Source organism: Pholis gunnellus (assembly GCF_910591455.1).
Source record: "Pholis gunnellus genome assembly, chromosome: 12".
Classification (NCBI taxonomy): Eukaryota; Metazoa; Chordata; class Actinopteri; order Perciformes; family Pholidae; genus Pholis; species Pholis gunnellus.
In genome coordinates this window covers 14,209,208-14,226,568 of record NC_136539.1, presented here as the reverse complement: position 1 = coordinate 14,226,568, position 17,361 = coordinate 14,209,208, and the positions used below count along the sequence as shown (strand labels likewise).

General features: G+C 43.8%; 1 protein-coding gene across 2 annotated transcripts in view; it reads left to right on the top strand.

The window, feature by feature from the left end:
- The first annotated feature begins 1,894 nt into the window (after positions 1 to 1,894).
- Positions 1,895 to 17,361, top strand: part of LOC306703904 (plakophilin-4-like) — a 55,724-nt gene continuing 40,257 nt past the window's right edge. For both annotated transcript variants that reach the window (XM_079170066.1, XM_079170065.1), the window contains exons 1-2: positions 1,895 to 1,954; positions 4,221 to 4,354. In XM_079170066.1, the coding sequence (XP_079026192.1) occupies positions 1,939 to 1,954; positions 4,221 to 4,354 (150 nt within the window). In that variant the 5' untranslated portion in view covers positions 1,895 to 1,938. The remainder of the gene's footprint in view (positions 1,955 to 4,220; positions 4,355 to 17,361) is intronic.

Below are 17,361 nucleotides of genomic sequence, written 5' to 3'. Positions count from 1 at the left end.
GTCATAACGTATGACGAACGCTACAGACATGTATCAACGTGACAGCAGCATGAAAGGAAAGATTATTAATAGAGTTGCATCCTCGTGTCCAAAATAATCAAATCGAAAGTCAGACTAAAACAGAAACTGAAATTAATAAGTTAGTTATAACCATTTAAGTGGAAGGACATTTTCAAAATGTAGACACATGAACACAGTCATTAATAACAACAATTCTTCAATGCTATATCACTGATACACGTGGATATGTAGTTTTATTCCCTTGGAGAAGTGTGCTTACTGACCAGCTGCATGTGAACACAGGAGTTACAATAATTGCATTATTATGGTGCCAGTAAACTGGTTTCCTGCTTTAACCTGATTTGTCCCAGTAACCTGGTTTCCCGTGTGCATGTAAACATGGCCTGTGTGACAGCTGATGTTATATTTGCTGCTGCAGTGCTCTTGGAGAAGGTGACACAAGGCACAGGTGGCGTTCAGAGGGATCAGAGAAATGATGAATTCATGGATGTGGATGAAATTGACGCGAGAAGGCAGTATTTGAATCTTGGGCCAGTTGATCCGTTTTAAGCAACATTCCCTTCAGAAACGCTCTTTTAAAACACACTGTTGCACTCTAGCTTCCATTTCCTTTTCCTTACTTGAACCATGAACTGCATTTAGTCTTCGAGACGGAGAGTCACGGAGACAGGGGATTGTGTAAGAAGCTCCCAGGAGTGGCCGGAGTGTGAGGTCAGAAGATCGGATCACGTGATCCGAGTCAGGGCGGGGTCAGGCTAAGACGTTTCTTGGCAGACTTGAAGACTTGAAGATTAAGATACGTTAAAGGGGAGTTGTAGCTGACTAGAAAGAGCGTCTTGTAAAAGAGATGCTTATTATTGCACGCTGAATAGTTGGACTACTCTGTCACTGAAAGAGATATTGTTTCAAATAATCCGGTTTATTTTGTCATTACCTATACTCAAAGATGCTATACAGAGTGTTTGTTTTCCACTTAGTCAAGGGAAATAACCATAAGGTTAATAATTAGAGGCTAGTTAGCCTCATTGTTTAGACCAGAATGAGGTCATCTTTACTCTGTGGGAACTACGCAGTACGGCCCTCAGGCATTAACCTAATGATAGCCTTGAAAGCTGCTCAGTTTGGGCTTTTCACCTGCTTCTCAGTGTGTGTAATAACGCAGCGGCCTGTGGTGAAAAAAAGTTGAAACAGAATCGTGTTTTGGAGAAATGCAGCGCGGCGTGGAGCCGCGGTGACCAATCACGTAACCAGTGAGTCGGTGAGAGAGTAACCTACAGTCAACATCTCTTCCTCTCGCTGGAAGGGGGCAGAAAGTACAAGAAAGTAAAAAAAAAAAAAAAACCCAACAGGGTGTAAGACAAAACACGAGCAGTGACCTCAGTTGCCCAGGTGTTTGTGTAACAGCTGACTTCACGAATGCCTGTTGGAGCAATTCTCTGGGAAGTGTTTACTGCAAAGTCTTTTCTAGCTGCTGTGAATTGTGAATGAAGCTGCTTTCAAGTGTGGTTGTAACTGTCAATATCAGAAAAACGCTCTGACTGAAAACAATAATTGTGATATATAAAGTCTAGTTGTGCTACATTTTGGGGGTTGAATGTGTGTGTGTGTGTGTGCGTGTGTGTGTCGGTTGAGTGACACTCTCCCGCTGCCACACAACCCTGCGGCGGCATGCACCTGATTTGTTGTGAATGTAGCTTACGGGCTTGACAAACCAAATTTTAGCGAGGCAGTCCAGCAAGGTTATTTCCCCCTCTTCAGCATTTGGAGCGAAACACAAAGAGTAATGTTGAAGAACCAGTCAGCCGTGTGCCAATAGGACTGTGGTAGGTTGGCAGCAGCTTGCTTGTCTTCACTCACATCTCAGAGCTGCCGAGAACTCCAAGCTAAGCAGAGTGAAATCATTCTGGACCCGATATAATGGTGAATTTCAGAGGTAGGCTCGGATGCACAATGAAGGAAATGTGTCTTTTCGTAATGCTGCCTTTCTTTCCTTTTTTGTCTGTTGTTTTTTTTTCTGTGATTCTATTTCCTACAGTCTGCTTAGTGTGTACTCTCCTACAGTCAATGTTAGACTGCTGAGAATATTCATTTGGACAGATTATATTCACAGACTTTTGGTTGAAGCCTTGATGAAAATCTGTTTTTTTCTCGACAAGTTAGTCAGTTTTTTGATGGAGGGCATGTTTTATCTGACATTGAAGGGTTACAGAGAGGCCAAGCTTGATAAGGCCCACTTTATACTTAATCTATGGTGATTTACATGACAATCACCATAACTAGCTCCATAGCTGCACTCCTCTTTTTTTTTTTGTTCTCCTGTGAGAACACACCGAGAGAGAAGGAAGAAAGGATTTTGCCCTCCCCGACCGGGCTGGCAACTTCTGTCAGCTTAAAATGTGCGGCCCTGTCTGTGTTGTTCTCTTGTGTTTGTGCAAAAGTCGGGGGGGGGGGGGGGAGTTCTGTCAAATTCAAACAGCTTTTCCCGTTTCCTGTCGCTGCGTTTTCTGGGAATCCAGCGCCATGTCCTTGATTCAAAGGCTGCAGTGGAAGTGTGGGGGGGGGGGGGGGGGGGGGGGGGAGTCAGGGCGGTATGTTGCAACACTATGAATGAGCAGGAAAGGAATTTAAGAGACTGACAGGGGAATACATGGAATATCCTGTGTGGACTAACATACTTTGGAGTAGTAAAAGCTTATCTGTCATTTAACACCGTGGCTGGCACATGACACCGGGTCAGCTCAAACACCTTGAAATGCTGGCGCTGCCTTGGTGACAGACTCCCAGAATACCTCAGGGTCACATTTCGCCCAAATGTCTGTGGGGACCTCCCACGTTCGTCTACTCCCCAAAAAACTTTTATGTTCTCACCGTAAACAACCAAAGCAGCTCACACAAACTGGCTGTCAGCCTGAGCTAAATGATTCCTTACTTGTGTGTGTGTGTGTGTGTGTGTGTGTGTGTGTGCGCGCACATATGCAGATTGAAGTCGGCGGGTGCTTTTACATGACAACAAATGACCCTTTAACCCTTTAAAAGGATGTCTGTTGGCACAACTGTGACTCATTCAGCAAAGCTACTGTAGAACAAGTCTTCCAGTCACCCCGAGGCACCCATTATGAACCAGAGGTGCTATAATACACACTTTCATGGAGGGAGAGTTCAGTTGCTCGTGGCATGGCTCTTTAGTAAATTACCATATGGTTATTTAATGGGGATTTTTCGCAGCTACATATTCAGTTTCTGTATCACCGTGACTGCATTTCTGTGTGGTTCAGTTGAAGTACAGCATGTAGATGAAGATGTACGTGGAGTGGGGCGGGGGTGGAGTCTGTCTTTATGTTTGTATCTTGGAGATGACAGTGGCAGTGGATCTCTTAAGGCAGTAAAAGTCATAGTAAAATCCCCGTTTCCCTAAAGTCACATACCTCCTGTGTTATTAGACTCCTTGCTTGCAGCCCTGAGCTACGAGGCGGCCATCGCAGCCTTTTCGCTGCCCCTGTCTGGCTCAACAGGCTCCTTTCTAGTATGAATCCACCTTGAGCAGCGTTCCCTTGACACTCTCTCTGTCAACAGATATAATGAGATCATAACTATTCGCTCTACTTTCTTGCTCCAATCCCGGACAAGAGACCAGAGAGAGCAAAGGAGACCGGGAACACCTCATCTCTTCCGTCTGGCTGCTGACTGTTTTTCAGTTTTTTTTTACATTTCTTTTCAAAAAGCCAGCCCTCGCTCATCTTCTTCTACCTCCCCACTGCATCTTATACGCAAAAATATTGTATTCACCTCTGCGCACACTCGCTTGGTAGCTTCTGCATTGCTAAGATTTAAATTTCTGTTTTTTTTTTTTTAACGTGAGCGTGTTACATACACTGATCATCATTTAAAGTTGTGTGCAGTCTTAGTCCATATGGCATTGATTTGCACTGTCACAGACGTGACACATGGACAGCCCTTTTTCTCTTTGGTCCATATGGCGTGTGTGGGTAGTGCGTTTGTGTGTTGCTGGTCGTGGTGTGTGACCATCAATTGCCACTGTATCGAGGAGTGGGTGACTCAAGTGTGTATTTGTGAGTGGAGCGTGTTTGCACACACATGCACACAGGCGGGTATGTGTGAACAAGATTGTGCTGTGTTTTTCTTTTCAGACCAGATCATGTTGTGTGTGTGTGTGTGTGTGTGTGTGTTTGTCCTCACAGGAGGAATGCCAGCTCCTGAGCAGAGCCCAGTGACGGAGGAGGGGCTTCTGCTGACCATCTGCAACAGTTCAACTGGCCGCAACATGGAGGCTGACAACACCGCCAACAACATCCTGGCCTCCGTCAAAGAACAGGTAGTGTGTTTCAGCCGTTCACACCGTGCTAAGAGCCCGCTGGTTCATGTCGCAGCTCTCATAGCGCCGCACTGCACAGTGCCATTTATTGAACGCAAAGTCGTCCGGTGAGTCACACGTCGTGTTCAGAAGAAATCCACTGGGCGAAGTATGTGGACTTTCTTTTTTCTCCCGTCGCAGTTGTGCCACACACCCCGTTGTCGCTGTAATCATACAACTTTTATTAGAAAGTAGAAAGTTGTCATTTCTTCTGCGTGCGGGATGATTTATGTTGAGAGCAGAACTGTGGTTGGAGCGGACTTTTGTTTGCTTTGTTGTCTTGAAGTTGGAATAAGTTTGACTGGGAGCTTGAGGTTGTTTAGTGCCTGCAGTCGTGGCCTGGCTTGCGTCAGTGGACAACCAGGAAGAGCGGTCTCGAGCAGGGTTTGTGAGCCTGTGGTGGGACATGCCCTCTGACTCACTCCCTCTCTATGATTCATCCACTCTGCCTTCTGTTAAACACACACACACACACACACATGTACACACTCCTCTGCTCTGGCTTCGCTCCAGCCCTCTATATTCCTGAGAATTCAGCACAGGGCAAACTGGGCTAAAGAGATTTTGTCTATTATTAATTATGTTAATTCCCCTCTGGGACATCTCGCATACCCCAGAATGACACTTAAGTTGAGCTACAGTTTGATCAGAGAAGGCAATTAATTCATTTCAAATAGCCCACGGACGTCCCATTTAGGCTTGCAGCTGGAAAGCGGGTATTGTTTACATGAGTAGGGAAGGAAGGAAGGAAGGAAGGAAGGAAAGAGGGAGCACCTGTCGATGTCACTTCCTTCCCTAGAGTATTCCTCAGCGGCTCGTCCGGTTAGTGCAGATATCCGTGCAGGCAAGCAGGAAGAGCGAGTAGCCTGCCCGGGCTGTTGCTTTTAGAGGGACTGGCTGGAAACATGCAGTCGGGACTGTAAAAAGATCGTTCTCCTCAGTGTTTAACAGAGTTGGAGAGGCAAATCAGAGGGTGAGTGAGAGTGCAAAGATGGAGGTCAGAGATTAGGCGCGTGTGAGAGTGTTTTTTTTTCCCCTCCCTCTGTGCTTTCGCGTGAGGTTCTCCTGTGATTGTTGAGAGAAAGACCTTCGAGGGATCCCGCTGTCGATGTAAACATGTAAGTCTGCTGCGCTGTAGCTGTGGTCACGGGCTGGGGCTTAGCATGACTTGGTGTTTGGTAAGTGTTGACTCTATCGCCCTGCTATCTTTCGTTTTTTTTCCCCCTTTTTCTGCCTTTTTTTATTGGGTGATTTCCCTCCCTCCTCTTGTCTTCTTCACTCCTTGCCGTACTCCTTTTTTTTCCTTCGTCTCTCTTTCCAAACTTCTTTTTCTGTCACTGCTGTAGTTACAGCTGCACAGGCGTTTGCCAAGATGCCCAAACAAGGACAGATTCACCAACATATTATGATCGCATTCTCCTTTTGTGTTCATATCCGTGGACTTAAGTCTTCCCTCTGTACTACTACTACTAACACGCCCCAGTCATTTTGCTGGTTATTAGAGTCCTGTCTTTGCTCTGCGCCTCTTTAAAAGCACTGATCCACCATCAGGATGACACACCCATGATGGTTTATTACAGACCCCATTTAAGTGTTTAAATGTCAATGTTTTTCTTGCCGCACTGCACAACTGGCTCTGAAGAACCACATGTGCTAGATTTAATCACAAAACCTCAAACTGTATTGTAATTTAAAATGAACTGTACAAATTTCCCCTTTTTCAGTATTCAGTCTTTATTCAAATTTAATTTAACCAAAGGGGGTTGTTTCAAGGATTATCTGAGACCTAGTTTTTTATCTGTTTCATCTTTAGTGTAATTGAAGCAGTGGGAGGCGGCCGCACTCATCCACACACTCTTTTGTGTGGATTCAGCAACCACAACGTCCTTGTTTGTTTTGTTTTGTTTACTTTTTTGTTATTATTACATAAAACCACAGATGTCTTATTATATTTATTGGAATATTTAAGAATATTTTGTTTATTATAAATTGCAGCAGGAAACATAACATCTGATTTAAAAATATGTTTAAAATCACTTATTTAAAAAAAAGTGTTTTCTTTGACTCTTGAAAAAGTGGTAGAGTTTTGCGAAACTCTGTTGTCAAAGAAATGACTCTGAATGAATTTTAATTATGATTTTAATTTCATCCTTCCAGTGTGATGTATTGCCAAAGAACTCTGAAGCTGTTCTGGAGGCTGGTGGTAGCAAAGCACCTTACTGAGACACATCAGGTTAATTTGTCACCGATCTGTGCATTTGTGAAGAGCTGACAGTGACAGACTCATTCTGTTAGGCATAAATTAGCGACTCACTTGACATCTCAACTAACATTTTGCAGTGTTAAAATGCTGCTGGAAATATCCAAACTACAAGTCGAGTGTGTATGAATGATACAAGCAATGAGGTTAAGCTGTAAAATTAAGATCTCCAAAGTGTGATTTATGGAGAGCATGAAAAGCTCGTCAATGACTGATGACGATGTTGACTGTCTGTAATTAGAATAGAATACCCCATATCGAGTCAGTCTCACCATGACAGGGGAGACGCATGAGGACAGGATTTTCCGTGTTTTGTACATTTGAATTTAATCAGTTTAAGCTCTTCTCCTTCAGTTATTGAAGACTTTTGGGAAATAAATTGCAGTGCTGACTTATAAAGTAAACCGGGGAGCCTAATAATAGTGTTTCTTTTTCCATGTCTGCGTCTAGTATTACAGTAAAATATTCAACCTCCACTGGTGGTAACTAGACACATTGTGTTATTACAAGTTGTTAGTGTACCGTTTATTATTTTAATATTCTATGTATTTATTTGTAATATGTTGTTTTACAAAAGCAATGTTAAAGTCGAGCCTGATGTTGCCTTACACAAGACAAACTGATCTCAGTCACTTCCACACAGCGACGCAAACAGCTTATTAATTAAACACGGGTATCGGATCGGCCGATGACTAAAGCCCAAGTATCAGTGTCGAGATTGAAAAAGTCGGATCAGTGCGTCCCCACTAATGTGTGCCATTATCTCCATATTTAAACGATTATCACGTCGAACAACGCATCACGTGAACTAGTTTACTTGGAGCATAACCTGGTCCCTTAATGTCAGAATCAGCTGAAGAACAGTTCAAGCTGGATACAACCGCATCTTATAGTGATATTTTTCATTCCAGTGGTTTAGCTCCTGCGTGTTTCCAGTGTGCCTTACGAGGAATGCGGGTACGAGCTCAGTTTGGCGTTCACTGAGTGTTGTTGATGGCCGCATTCAATCAAGTGGCTGTTAACCACTTGGCCATCAGCGGTTTACGACTGTTTGATGATTAAAATGGTTGACCGCGTTTTGTCTGCGCTAACACTGTGTGCGTTTACATGCATATGAAAATGCCACGTCATGGTCTGATTAGGAGTGCTCTCTGCGGTGATTTAGTATTCGCTGTAAAGAACTCACGTTTACAATGTCAAATTCTTTTACGTTTTACATTTTTTCTTTCCTGTCTGGTTGAAGTACACCGACCAATTTGCAGTTGAAATGAACAAAGGTCATAGATAGATGTTGACTGGTATGAAATGCAGTAAAACGTTGAGTGTGTGGAAGGGCTCTAGAATGTTTCTTACAGACCGATCTGCAAGATAAATGGCTTGAAATACGTTTTTTTTGTATGTTTCTACTCAAACAATATGCTTTCAAGTGCAGTCCTTTTTCCAACCTCATTCGGTAACTCCCTCTGGGAAGCGCCTTCAGGTGTGACCAATCATGGAAGCTCCAATGTCAGCAAATGAATCAAGGCTGAGAGATATACTGAAACAAAAAACAAACTTAAAGCCAGGATGAGAAGCCATGTGATTTAAATGACTTCTTTTAGAATCGCTTCCTTCAAATGTGCAACGCATGTAAGTCTCTTTTTATTGCAAACTCACAAAGAATAGGAACGTTTTGACTTCCCTCATGGGCAAGAGCTATCTGCTACAAAGGAAACACATTATTATTGCTAGAGAATAATTACGTGTTAAAGCATTTCTGGCATTTCCATTCAGGTGTTCTTATGCTCGAATTTAAATGCACATAAAGTAGCATATAGAACCTTTTAGAGGCCGTAGATGTTGGAGTATCCTGGGAAGTTGCATTCAGCACCCTATTCAACAGCGTTATGAGAGCGAGCCATATTCAATTTTGAGGCGAGCATACAGGAGCCTTTAGGTTGGCTCCCACTGATCAGGCATCAGTGAGTGTGAGGTTAGGCCTTTTAAAGAGCATGTCAGCCCTCATCTCCGCCACCTACCGTGTCTCCCAGGAGAGGAGTATCTGCGTCAAATTTGATTTCATCCTCACCAAGCACGCCTTAATGTACACACACACATCTTCAGTGGCCTCTCAGTACTCCCATTTTAATGATGTTTGTGTTACAGCGTCAATAAGCTGGGGAAGCTCAAAGAGTGGGAAGGGATGGTAGGTGATGACAAGAGGGTAAACCTCGCTATGTGTAGTTGGCATAATTAAGGGCTATTAATGTAAGCCTGGAAATGGCAAGGCTTTTTTGCAGCAATGCTGCACCTCTGCAGCCCATAAAGGACTCAACGTATGAAGCAGTATCCCTCAGTAACTTTCTGTGCTAATGTCAGAGATGAACAGTTTGTGCCTTGATAAAGACAGCCGGCTATTGTCCATTATGTCCCGCACTGACAGGTGTCACCCAGAGTGATGAAAGAGGTTTTGTTTTTTGTTGTCGACATTCATCAGCCGCACACTTGCCACATTTTGTAGTAAGTGTATGCACTTCTGTGTTTCAGTTAAAAGGGCTCTTATTTGGCCAGTACCTTTTTTAAAAGTGTTGACAGCGTAGGCAACATTAGGCACTGGCTTAACCAATAGCACACTAGCAATGAAGCCATTTGCAGTTTGTGCCCTATTGTTCATGGTAGTTGGATTGATTGGACCTGCCCTACTCTGTTTCTGATTGGCCCGTATTTATTGACTGTTTCGCAAAATGTGTTAAGTTTATTGTTCATTTAATTTTTTTTAAATGTTGCTTTACACGTTGCCTATAAAGATGTAATACAATCACAGATCCATTGGAAATGTAATAATTAAACTTAATCGTAACCGTAATGTTGATGTTGCACACTGAGCAACGAGAACATTTTAAAATGGCCCCTTGTTTACAGCGATAAGAGTTGCAGACAGAGGCAGAGGAGGGAGTTTATTTAGCAGGTTTCATCCTTTTTGTGTTGTGGAGAGATTTATACCTCAAACACAAGTCAAATTAGTCCTCGCAATCCTAAGCGCTGACAAGCAGATCATTTTCTAGAATCAAGATTGCGGTTTCTTACGCATGCAAGCGCTGTGTTTCGTTGTGTGCTCCTCTTCCTCCCCCATTCTGGGGCTTTGCCCTCAGAGTACTGCTGTTATTAGCTGTGCCTAGACATGCCTATATGCACCACACTACTGGCAAAAAAAAGGGGGCCTCTTAGGCGTTGCCGCACTATGGTGTTTCGACACAGCGCCTTCCAGAAAACACCACAGCGGAATTTTCCCACTTTGCTGGAATCCATTCCACATGAAAAATCTGTCTGCCTCCAGCAAACTGGAGCTACACTCTGTGACCCCGTTTTCCTCCGAATCAGGCACAGGCGCGCACACATATGGACTCTTTGCAGAGTTATGAGCTGACCTTGCTTTGAGAGCTACAACTCCAGCGCCCTCTTCAAGGCTTGATGAGCTGGCTGAAATATTACCCCTCTTGTGATACCAGTGCAAGTCTCCATAACGTTTTTAATGAAGCCAAAGTCATCTTTGTCTAAGTGACCCCCAGCTTAAGGACTTAACAAGTCGGGTCGGGGGCAAAGCTTCAAGGCAGCTGCTTTTGCCATTTATGCAATTCCATGCCATAAGCACCGCAGAAAGGTTGAATTCTCTCTGCAGGCGATAGTGTCTCTTCCACCTCCATAGCAGAAATAAGGACTCTAATTACAATCGACGAGTGATTTTCCCCACTCCTCGGGGTCTTATCTGCCTTCCTCTCCCTAGCGCTGCCTCTGTGACACAGGCGAGGAGAAATCTAAAGGCATAAGCATTCTGGCCTTGATTATAGCCATAAAAATGGAACCCTGGCTCCGAGCAATTACCCCATGGGGGAGCAGAACAAGTACGAGAGAGGGAAAAAAAAAAAAGAGAGACCGATGGAGAGGGGAGGGATACAGGTGAAGGAGAGTGCTCGGATATACAGAGGGAAGACAAAACGCTCGGATGCAGAGGGAGGGAGCGGAGGGTGGTGAGTGAATGGAAAAGGACAAAAGAGAGCGTCAGCGTGATGAGGAGCGGCAGAGTCGGAGAGGCTGTCACCTGTGAATGGTGCTCTGAAGCGCTGTGGCAGGAGGCTGTCAATGCAGCGGAAAACAGGAAAGAAAGGAAGAGAGGAAGAGGAGATAAATGGTGACACGGTGTCAAAGGAGCCCGTTCTGTGTGCGCCTGGCCCGGCACGCTGCTGTCGGTTTGAACCCAGCCCAGGGAGATCTCTCTCCGCAGCTAGCCTGTTAATACTCATCACCGTCACTGTCGTCGGCATCATCATTATCACTATAATCATTGCCACCAGTCAACAGCGCACACGGAGGACCCGGTCACCGGGGGAGCAGGAGTTGTGCTCAGGAAGTTTGAAGCGCCGTTAAAATTGCTGCTGGGGGGGCTGCCCTTGGAGCGGCGTGCGTTCCAAGTTTTAGGAACTCCACCGGGTGAATCACCAATGAGGTTTACGGCTCTGTTTCGTCCTCTGCCCAAACATCTCTCGCATGAGTTTCTCTAAATGACTGATCTTGAGGTAATCGCACGAGTCACTGCAGTCTTTGTTCAACTACAGAAACCGCCGGATTGACAGCCCCTAGATTGCTGTTACTCTCTTCATTTGTGCCAAGAGCAATGCTCTTTTGTGTCTTGTGACACAACGCCGTTGATCTCTCACTGGAATTGTTCGTTTACGGGTCTGCGTGAATTGCAGCATTTTGGTTTTTTTTTGTTCCAGCGGAGGAGATACAGATTGCCCTTTTTTTTTTTTTAGTTACTCTTATTTACTGTCTGCCACTATGCCTTGACATTATTATCGGCAGCGTCACCTACGAGCTTTTGTTGAGGTTCAACAGCTTTGTAGCTGCACAACACAACAGTTTACTTTTTGAATTGAGTCTTTCACACTCGTGCTAACGGCACCGATGACAAGATGATGCCGTTAGATTAGAAAACGTCGTTTTCACACACAATAATCGGGTTTTTGAAAGGAGAAATTGTGTCCACCGATTCACCGAAGAAAATTGATGCCACATATTGCTTATTGGTTCCACTGGCAATGCTGCATAAATTGTCTTTTAAGGTGTAATTATGTCTGGCTTTGAATGCTAACGAGGCAGAAATGCAAAGGCGTTTACTGTGAAGATTTAAGTGTGAGGGGGGAAGAACACCAGCCAGCCTTTGCATTGAGCCCTATTTCCAACATGTTCCTTTTTCGGCCCAAACCACCTGCACCAGTCACACCTCGCTTACAGGGGGCCACAAATACATCGTTCAAAGATTTACTTTAGTTCAATCAACACATTTCAAGATTGTCGTTGGGTCTGTTGGGAACTGACACGATGTTTCTTTTTTGCGCTCGCCCTCGCACAGTCTCTCCTCTATGTCTTTGTTATTGACGGTCTTTCTTTCGTTGTCAATCTCTGGCAAGTGCTGGCTGCTGTACGTGCTAATGCTGATGACAGCTCCTTTTATTGAGCATTCACCACACAAATGACAGTTTCTATAATGGCATTTAATTACCAAGCCAAGTTGTAATTTCCTTTTCATGCTCAGATATATGGAAAACAATGTTCTCAGGGGTCTTACTCCTCCGTGTCAGCAGCATGTTTTATCTCAAATGCCGCCAACATGAAATTATTTTTGGAGTGATGAGGTCTGGTGAACAATGTTTTAGTCGGTGCTTTTTTTTTTTAATAGAGTGCAACAACTAACATTTTGACATGTCTTCCACTGAGTAATCTGAGGAGTCCAGATCACGTCTCCATTGTCGTGTTTTTTTAAGATAATCCTTAAAAATTTGTTTTGGTCGTACCACTTGACACTTTATTTTGTGATTTTTTTTTTTTTTTTTTTTTAAAGATAAAGTTAAAATTGACAAAGAAATTTCCGCCACGGATCAATGGATTACACTGTATCTTGGTAAACACAGAATCATAAGCAGCTAAAGTGTACTGGTACCACATGGAGGTCAACATGGAGTGACTCATTGATGGATATGGGAAGTCAGCAGTAAATCCATTCTCTAACAGTATTCATCCTGCTTTTAGCTTCAATTCCATGTCGGCACAAACTGCAGTATGCCAATTTCCTCTCGATAGGAGAACTTAAAAAATAATTTTAGCTGCTGCTCTGCAAATTTCCTGCTACAAATGCTTGTAATGCCGCATTAGAAATCCCGGCAGAAATGATGTTCGATTGTAAGTTTGCTTTTCCATTATCTGAGAGTGAATGATGATTTGCATTTCTGTTTTTGTGGCCTCTTGTCACATTATCAGCTTATACAGTACAAAAGCTCTGGTGCTGCTGTGGGTGCTAAAGCAATTTTCTCCCCTGGATTCACCTATAGCTGCCGTACACTCTCTTACCTCAGCAAGCCACTTTACAGTATTTTTTAAATGTCTTTCTATCCAGTGTGGTTATTATAATTCTGCTGTGGTGGCATGATTGCTGCAGCCAGTTTCCTCAAACTGTAGTATTGTAACAAGGTGACTTTGTGGCATTTTTTGTAAGAAATTGCACTGCGTGGTTCCTTCAGGTCTGGGCACACAGCCTCTTCTGCGGCCTGTTCTTTTTTTTTTTTTTGCTCACACCTCAGGCCTGCTTTTCTGTCCCTGCTGCTGCAGAAAATCCTTTAACCTCTGCTGTCATCCTCCCACTGCGCGACAGCGTCGGGCTCTCGTTGAAATGGGTCTGCCACACTGCAGTGAGGATGAAGAGCTGTCAAGCCTCATTGCCACTTAATGAACAAACATATTTCTGGTAGATTCTCATCTTTGGTTAAAAGGGAAAAAGCCATCTGCACCAGTTATGCAAAATGGATCTGAACATCACAGATGAACATGCAAGCCCTATCTTTCCAGGCCCAATTCACAGCACCACCGAAAACACACTTTGCAACAGATTCACATGGGCGGCGCTCAGGCTAACGAGAACTGTTACGGATAAGATCTCAAGTCTTAATTAATAGAGGGATTTGGGCTCTCACTACCAAGGATTAGGCAGCAATTGCTCTGATGTATTGCTCACAATTATTATTCTGTCACATAAAGGAAGGAGCCGAGTTACCAAGCATATTTTCACACATCGCTAGTAGCACAGCGTTATATGATCCTAATTTATCCTATGTGGCATGTATGATGTTGTAGGTTTCTTGTTGTGCATACAGGAGGTGAAATGATGCATCTGTTCGGTAACTAGGTTGTATGCAGGGTGAATCTCGCATGACACGGACATGCATTCCTGTCCAGACATGACCGCAAGAGAGATCACAAATCTAGGTAAATGTTTTGTGAATTATTTGGATAAATGTAAAATCTAACTTTGCAACCACACTAGCTACAAATGCATATCGTGGCACATCTGTTTTGGACGTACAAATATACAGCCGTACGCGAGTGGAGCGATTTCGGGACACGGTGCGGGTGTTAAACTCTTTTGTCCGCCATAAATTCATGTTGCCCATGCTGACTGTTTGCTGTATGCGAAGGAACTACACACATTTTGCAGCCAGCTTTCAAGTCAAAATATTTGATGCAGGAACTTTTTATCCCGCAAGGTTGTAGCAGAATGAAATTCCTATATCATAATATTTCATTTTGACTTAATAGAGAAACATCTGGCATAATCAATCTTTACCTTCATGCACCCAAACCTGCCCAACAAAGATATTAGATATGCATTAAAATGTGTTGGATAATGTATTCAAGTTCCCCAGAATTGAAAGTTGTAAGCAGAAAAACACGGTATAAAGCAGGGTACGGTACATGCTGACGCATGTTAAATTTTCTATGGTTGTCCAATTGAATGAATTTATGAGGAAGTGACGCAACAATTCAAGAGTGTGCTGGTTGACCAAATATTGTGTGAAAGATGTTTAAAAAATTGCATCACTGACAATCTGTCCTATCTTGTTTGAAGAGCTTGGCTTGATTGGCAAGTTTGTGTAAGAGTCAGAAGCCTCTCTTTTGGATGGTTTCTGCTCCCACAAAAAGATCAAAGGAACGTCCTTAATGATTATATGGTTGTATTCCTGATTGCTAGTCTATGCCACGGTACTGTCTTGCTGTGGTAAATTCAAGCATTACTGTCAGCAAGGCGATATGTTAAGATTTATTATGCCGCCGTAGGTTGTCCGTCCAGCCCATTCTTGTAAATGTGAATTCTCAGGAATTTCTTCAAATTTGGACTCAAGGTTGAGCTGATTTCAATTTGGCGGTAAAAGCTCACTGTGATCTCACCAAGCACATGTCCATCACTCAAAAAATGCATATGGTGATTATGTGAATTTCACACAAATTGTCATCATTTCACACAAATATCTAACATACGGTTTCACACAGATATCTAACATGCATAAAATGATGTGTTTATTATTTGCGTCAGTTTCACACAAATTGTACACTGCATATACAGACTGTCAATATTTCAGTTATTGATTAAAAATTCATATACGATGGTGTAGCAGGGCTGTTTGTGTATGCTATGTCGATATAGCTGTATGACATTTGGGGTTTATGTGTGCGTAAGCTTCCCTCGCTTATCTATGCCGCACGAGCGTTCGTGTGCTGAACCAGCAGCGGGCAGAAGCCACTTCAGGCATTTCAGATGGGTCCTGTACTGTCAGCATCCATAAAGATGACAAGGGAGGCCTGTATATTGGTAGCGGGGTCTGCTGCCATGTGTCATCTGTTTCTTTAGGGCCCATCTGAGGACACAAGGGGGACAGGATCTGATTCAGCTCTGGGACTAAAGGCAGACCAGGACCAACAGGCTCATTGTAATGTCAAATAAAAGGGTTGGAAGCCTTGTTGGTACAGAAAGGCCGGCCACCCATTGTTTCTGTCCTCCCTCTTCACGCCTGGTACCGACCAAGGCTGCACCCCCCCCACTCGTTAAATAAGCATAGGCCTTGCTTAACGACCGTTACCACTGTGCTCAGTCTGACTCGGTGGATTGTTACGGTGAATAGATGTGTCCTCTTCTGTGCTGGAGCCAAGCATGGAATGAATTACACAGAGTAGAGAGTACTCCTTCTCCGTGGTTAATATGAGCCCCACTTAGGAGTGTGATCCTCGTCCCCGTTTCATCAGACCAGGGTCCACTTTTGCACACAGCCTTGTGCTATCACACGCTAATTATGGACCATTTGCTAAATCTATTATAGATGTATCCTTGTTCATAATGATCTTAATGGGTCGTTGGCAATAAGGAACGTCTATTGGAATGTGTGTGAGAGAATCCAAGCTTTAGAACATTTCTTTTTTGCGAAGGAAAGCCTGAGAATGTGATAGTAAAGAGGCAATCCTCATAACGGAATATACATAACGGTATATAACAAAAAACAATGCAGCACACAGTGATTCTACAACTGATAACGGCTGCAACCAATTTATGAAGCGATTAGAGAAGACCTGGAGGACAGAGCTCCACGCAGGAAGCTTTGGACTTCCTCCATGCCCCTCCAGAGTAAGAGAACAACAGGGTTGGGCCGGGCATACAGGCAAGATGCCCGACCGCTATAGCCTCGGAGCAGCTTTGAATATCACCAGTGACGGAGACTTATACTGCCTTACGGCTGCAACAGATGCCTCTTTCGGCTGCGCTTGATCAATATCGCAGAACGTCTTATCAGCCGGGTTGAAGGCCGGCCACTCTTTTGTGGGAAGGAGCAAGAAAGGCAGAGCTGTTTATTTCTCTTGTGCAACCGCGTGATGAGAAGTGCCGCATAAGATGGAGCTTGCCGGACTTGACGAGGTGACACGCTGCCAAACAAAACAATTGGATTATGAGCTTAAAAGAGGGAAGGCACAGAAATGGCGGGCCAAGAATAGTGACATTTGCAAGAGCAGGAAATCTCCGTCTTCATTTAGAGAGTGTTTACTGTCTTCTTTTCCCATCAGCGTCTGCTACATATTCATACATGACTCGCACACAGTAACTATAAGCTTTACGCATGAAGGATTCATTTCATCTTTTAGTTGTATGTACGGGTGTTTGTGCGAGGATGAGTGAAAATCCATATTTATGTTCGTTTGAATTGACACTGTATTTGTCCCATTTACACTCTTCTACAATGGCCCAGTGCTCCCAGACTGACATATCTAGTGGGAGTAAACTGTATTCAAATATTTGGATGTTAAAATGTTCTCTCTGTCCTTCCTGTTTTCTGTGCGTGTGTCCATATGGATTACACCCCTCTCTTGTCACTTCCACCATATGTTCTCTCTCTTGCACATTGGTGGCAGAATCAGACACTGGAGTAATTCCAGATTTGTATCAAGTAGACTGTGTTTGAATCACCTCTCTCTCTCTCTCTCTCTCTCTCTCTCTCTCTCTCTCTCTCTCTCTCTCTCTCTCTCTCTCTCTCTCTCTCTCTCTCTCTCTCTCTCTCTCTCTCTCTCTCTCTCTCTCTCTGGCTCAGCCTCTTGTCACTACTATTCAGTGTCATCTCTCTCTCTCTCTTATACATTGAAGGTGAAGCATTAAGTCCTATTCCTTGTTTGCACCGTAAAGTCATCTTATGACCACAGCACCGTAAATGCACACAAGATACAGGCGTCTTTGTGTGTGTGCAGAAATGGTGTCTCAATAATTTTAATCTTTTGACCGTCTCTTGTGGGAAACAGTCCTCCGACTAGCACTGCCCCATTGTGCATCACTTAGTAGGACTCAGCAAGAACAGTCCACATT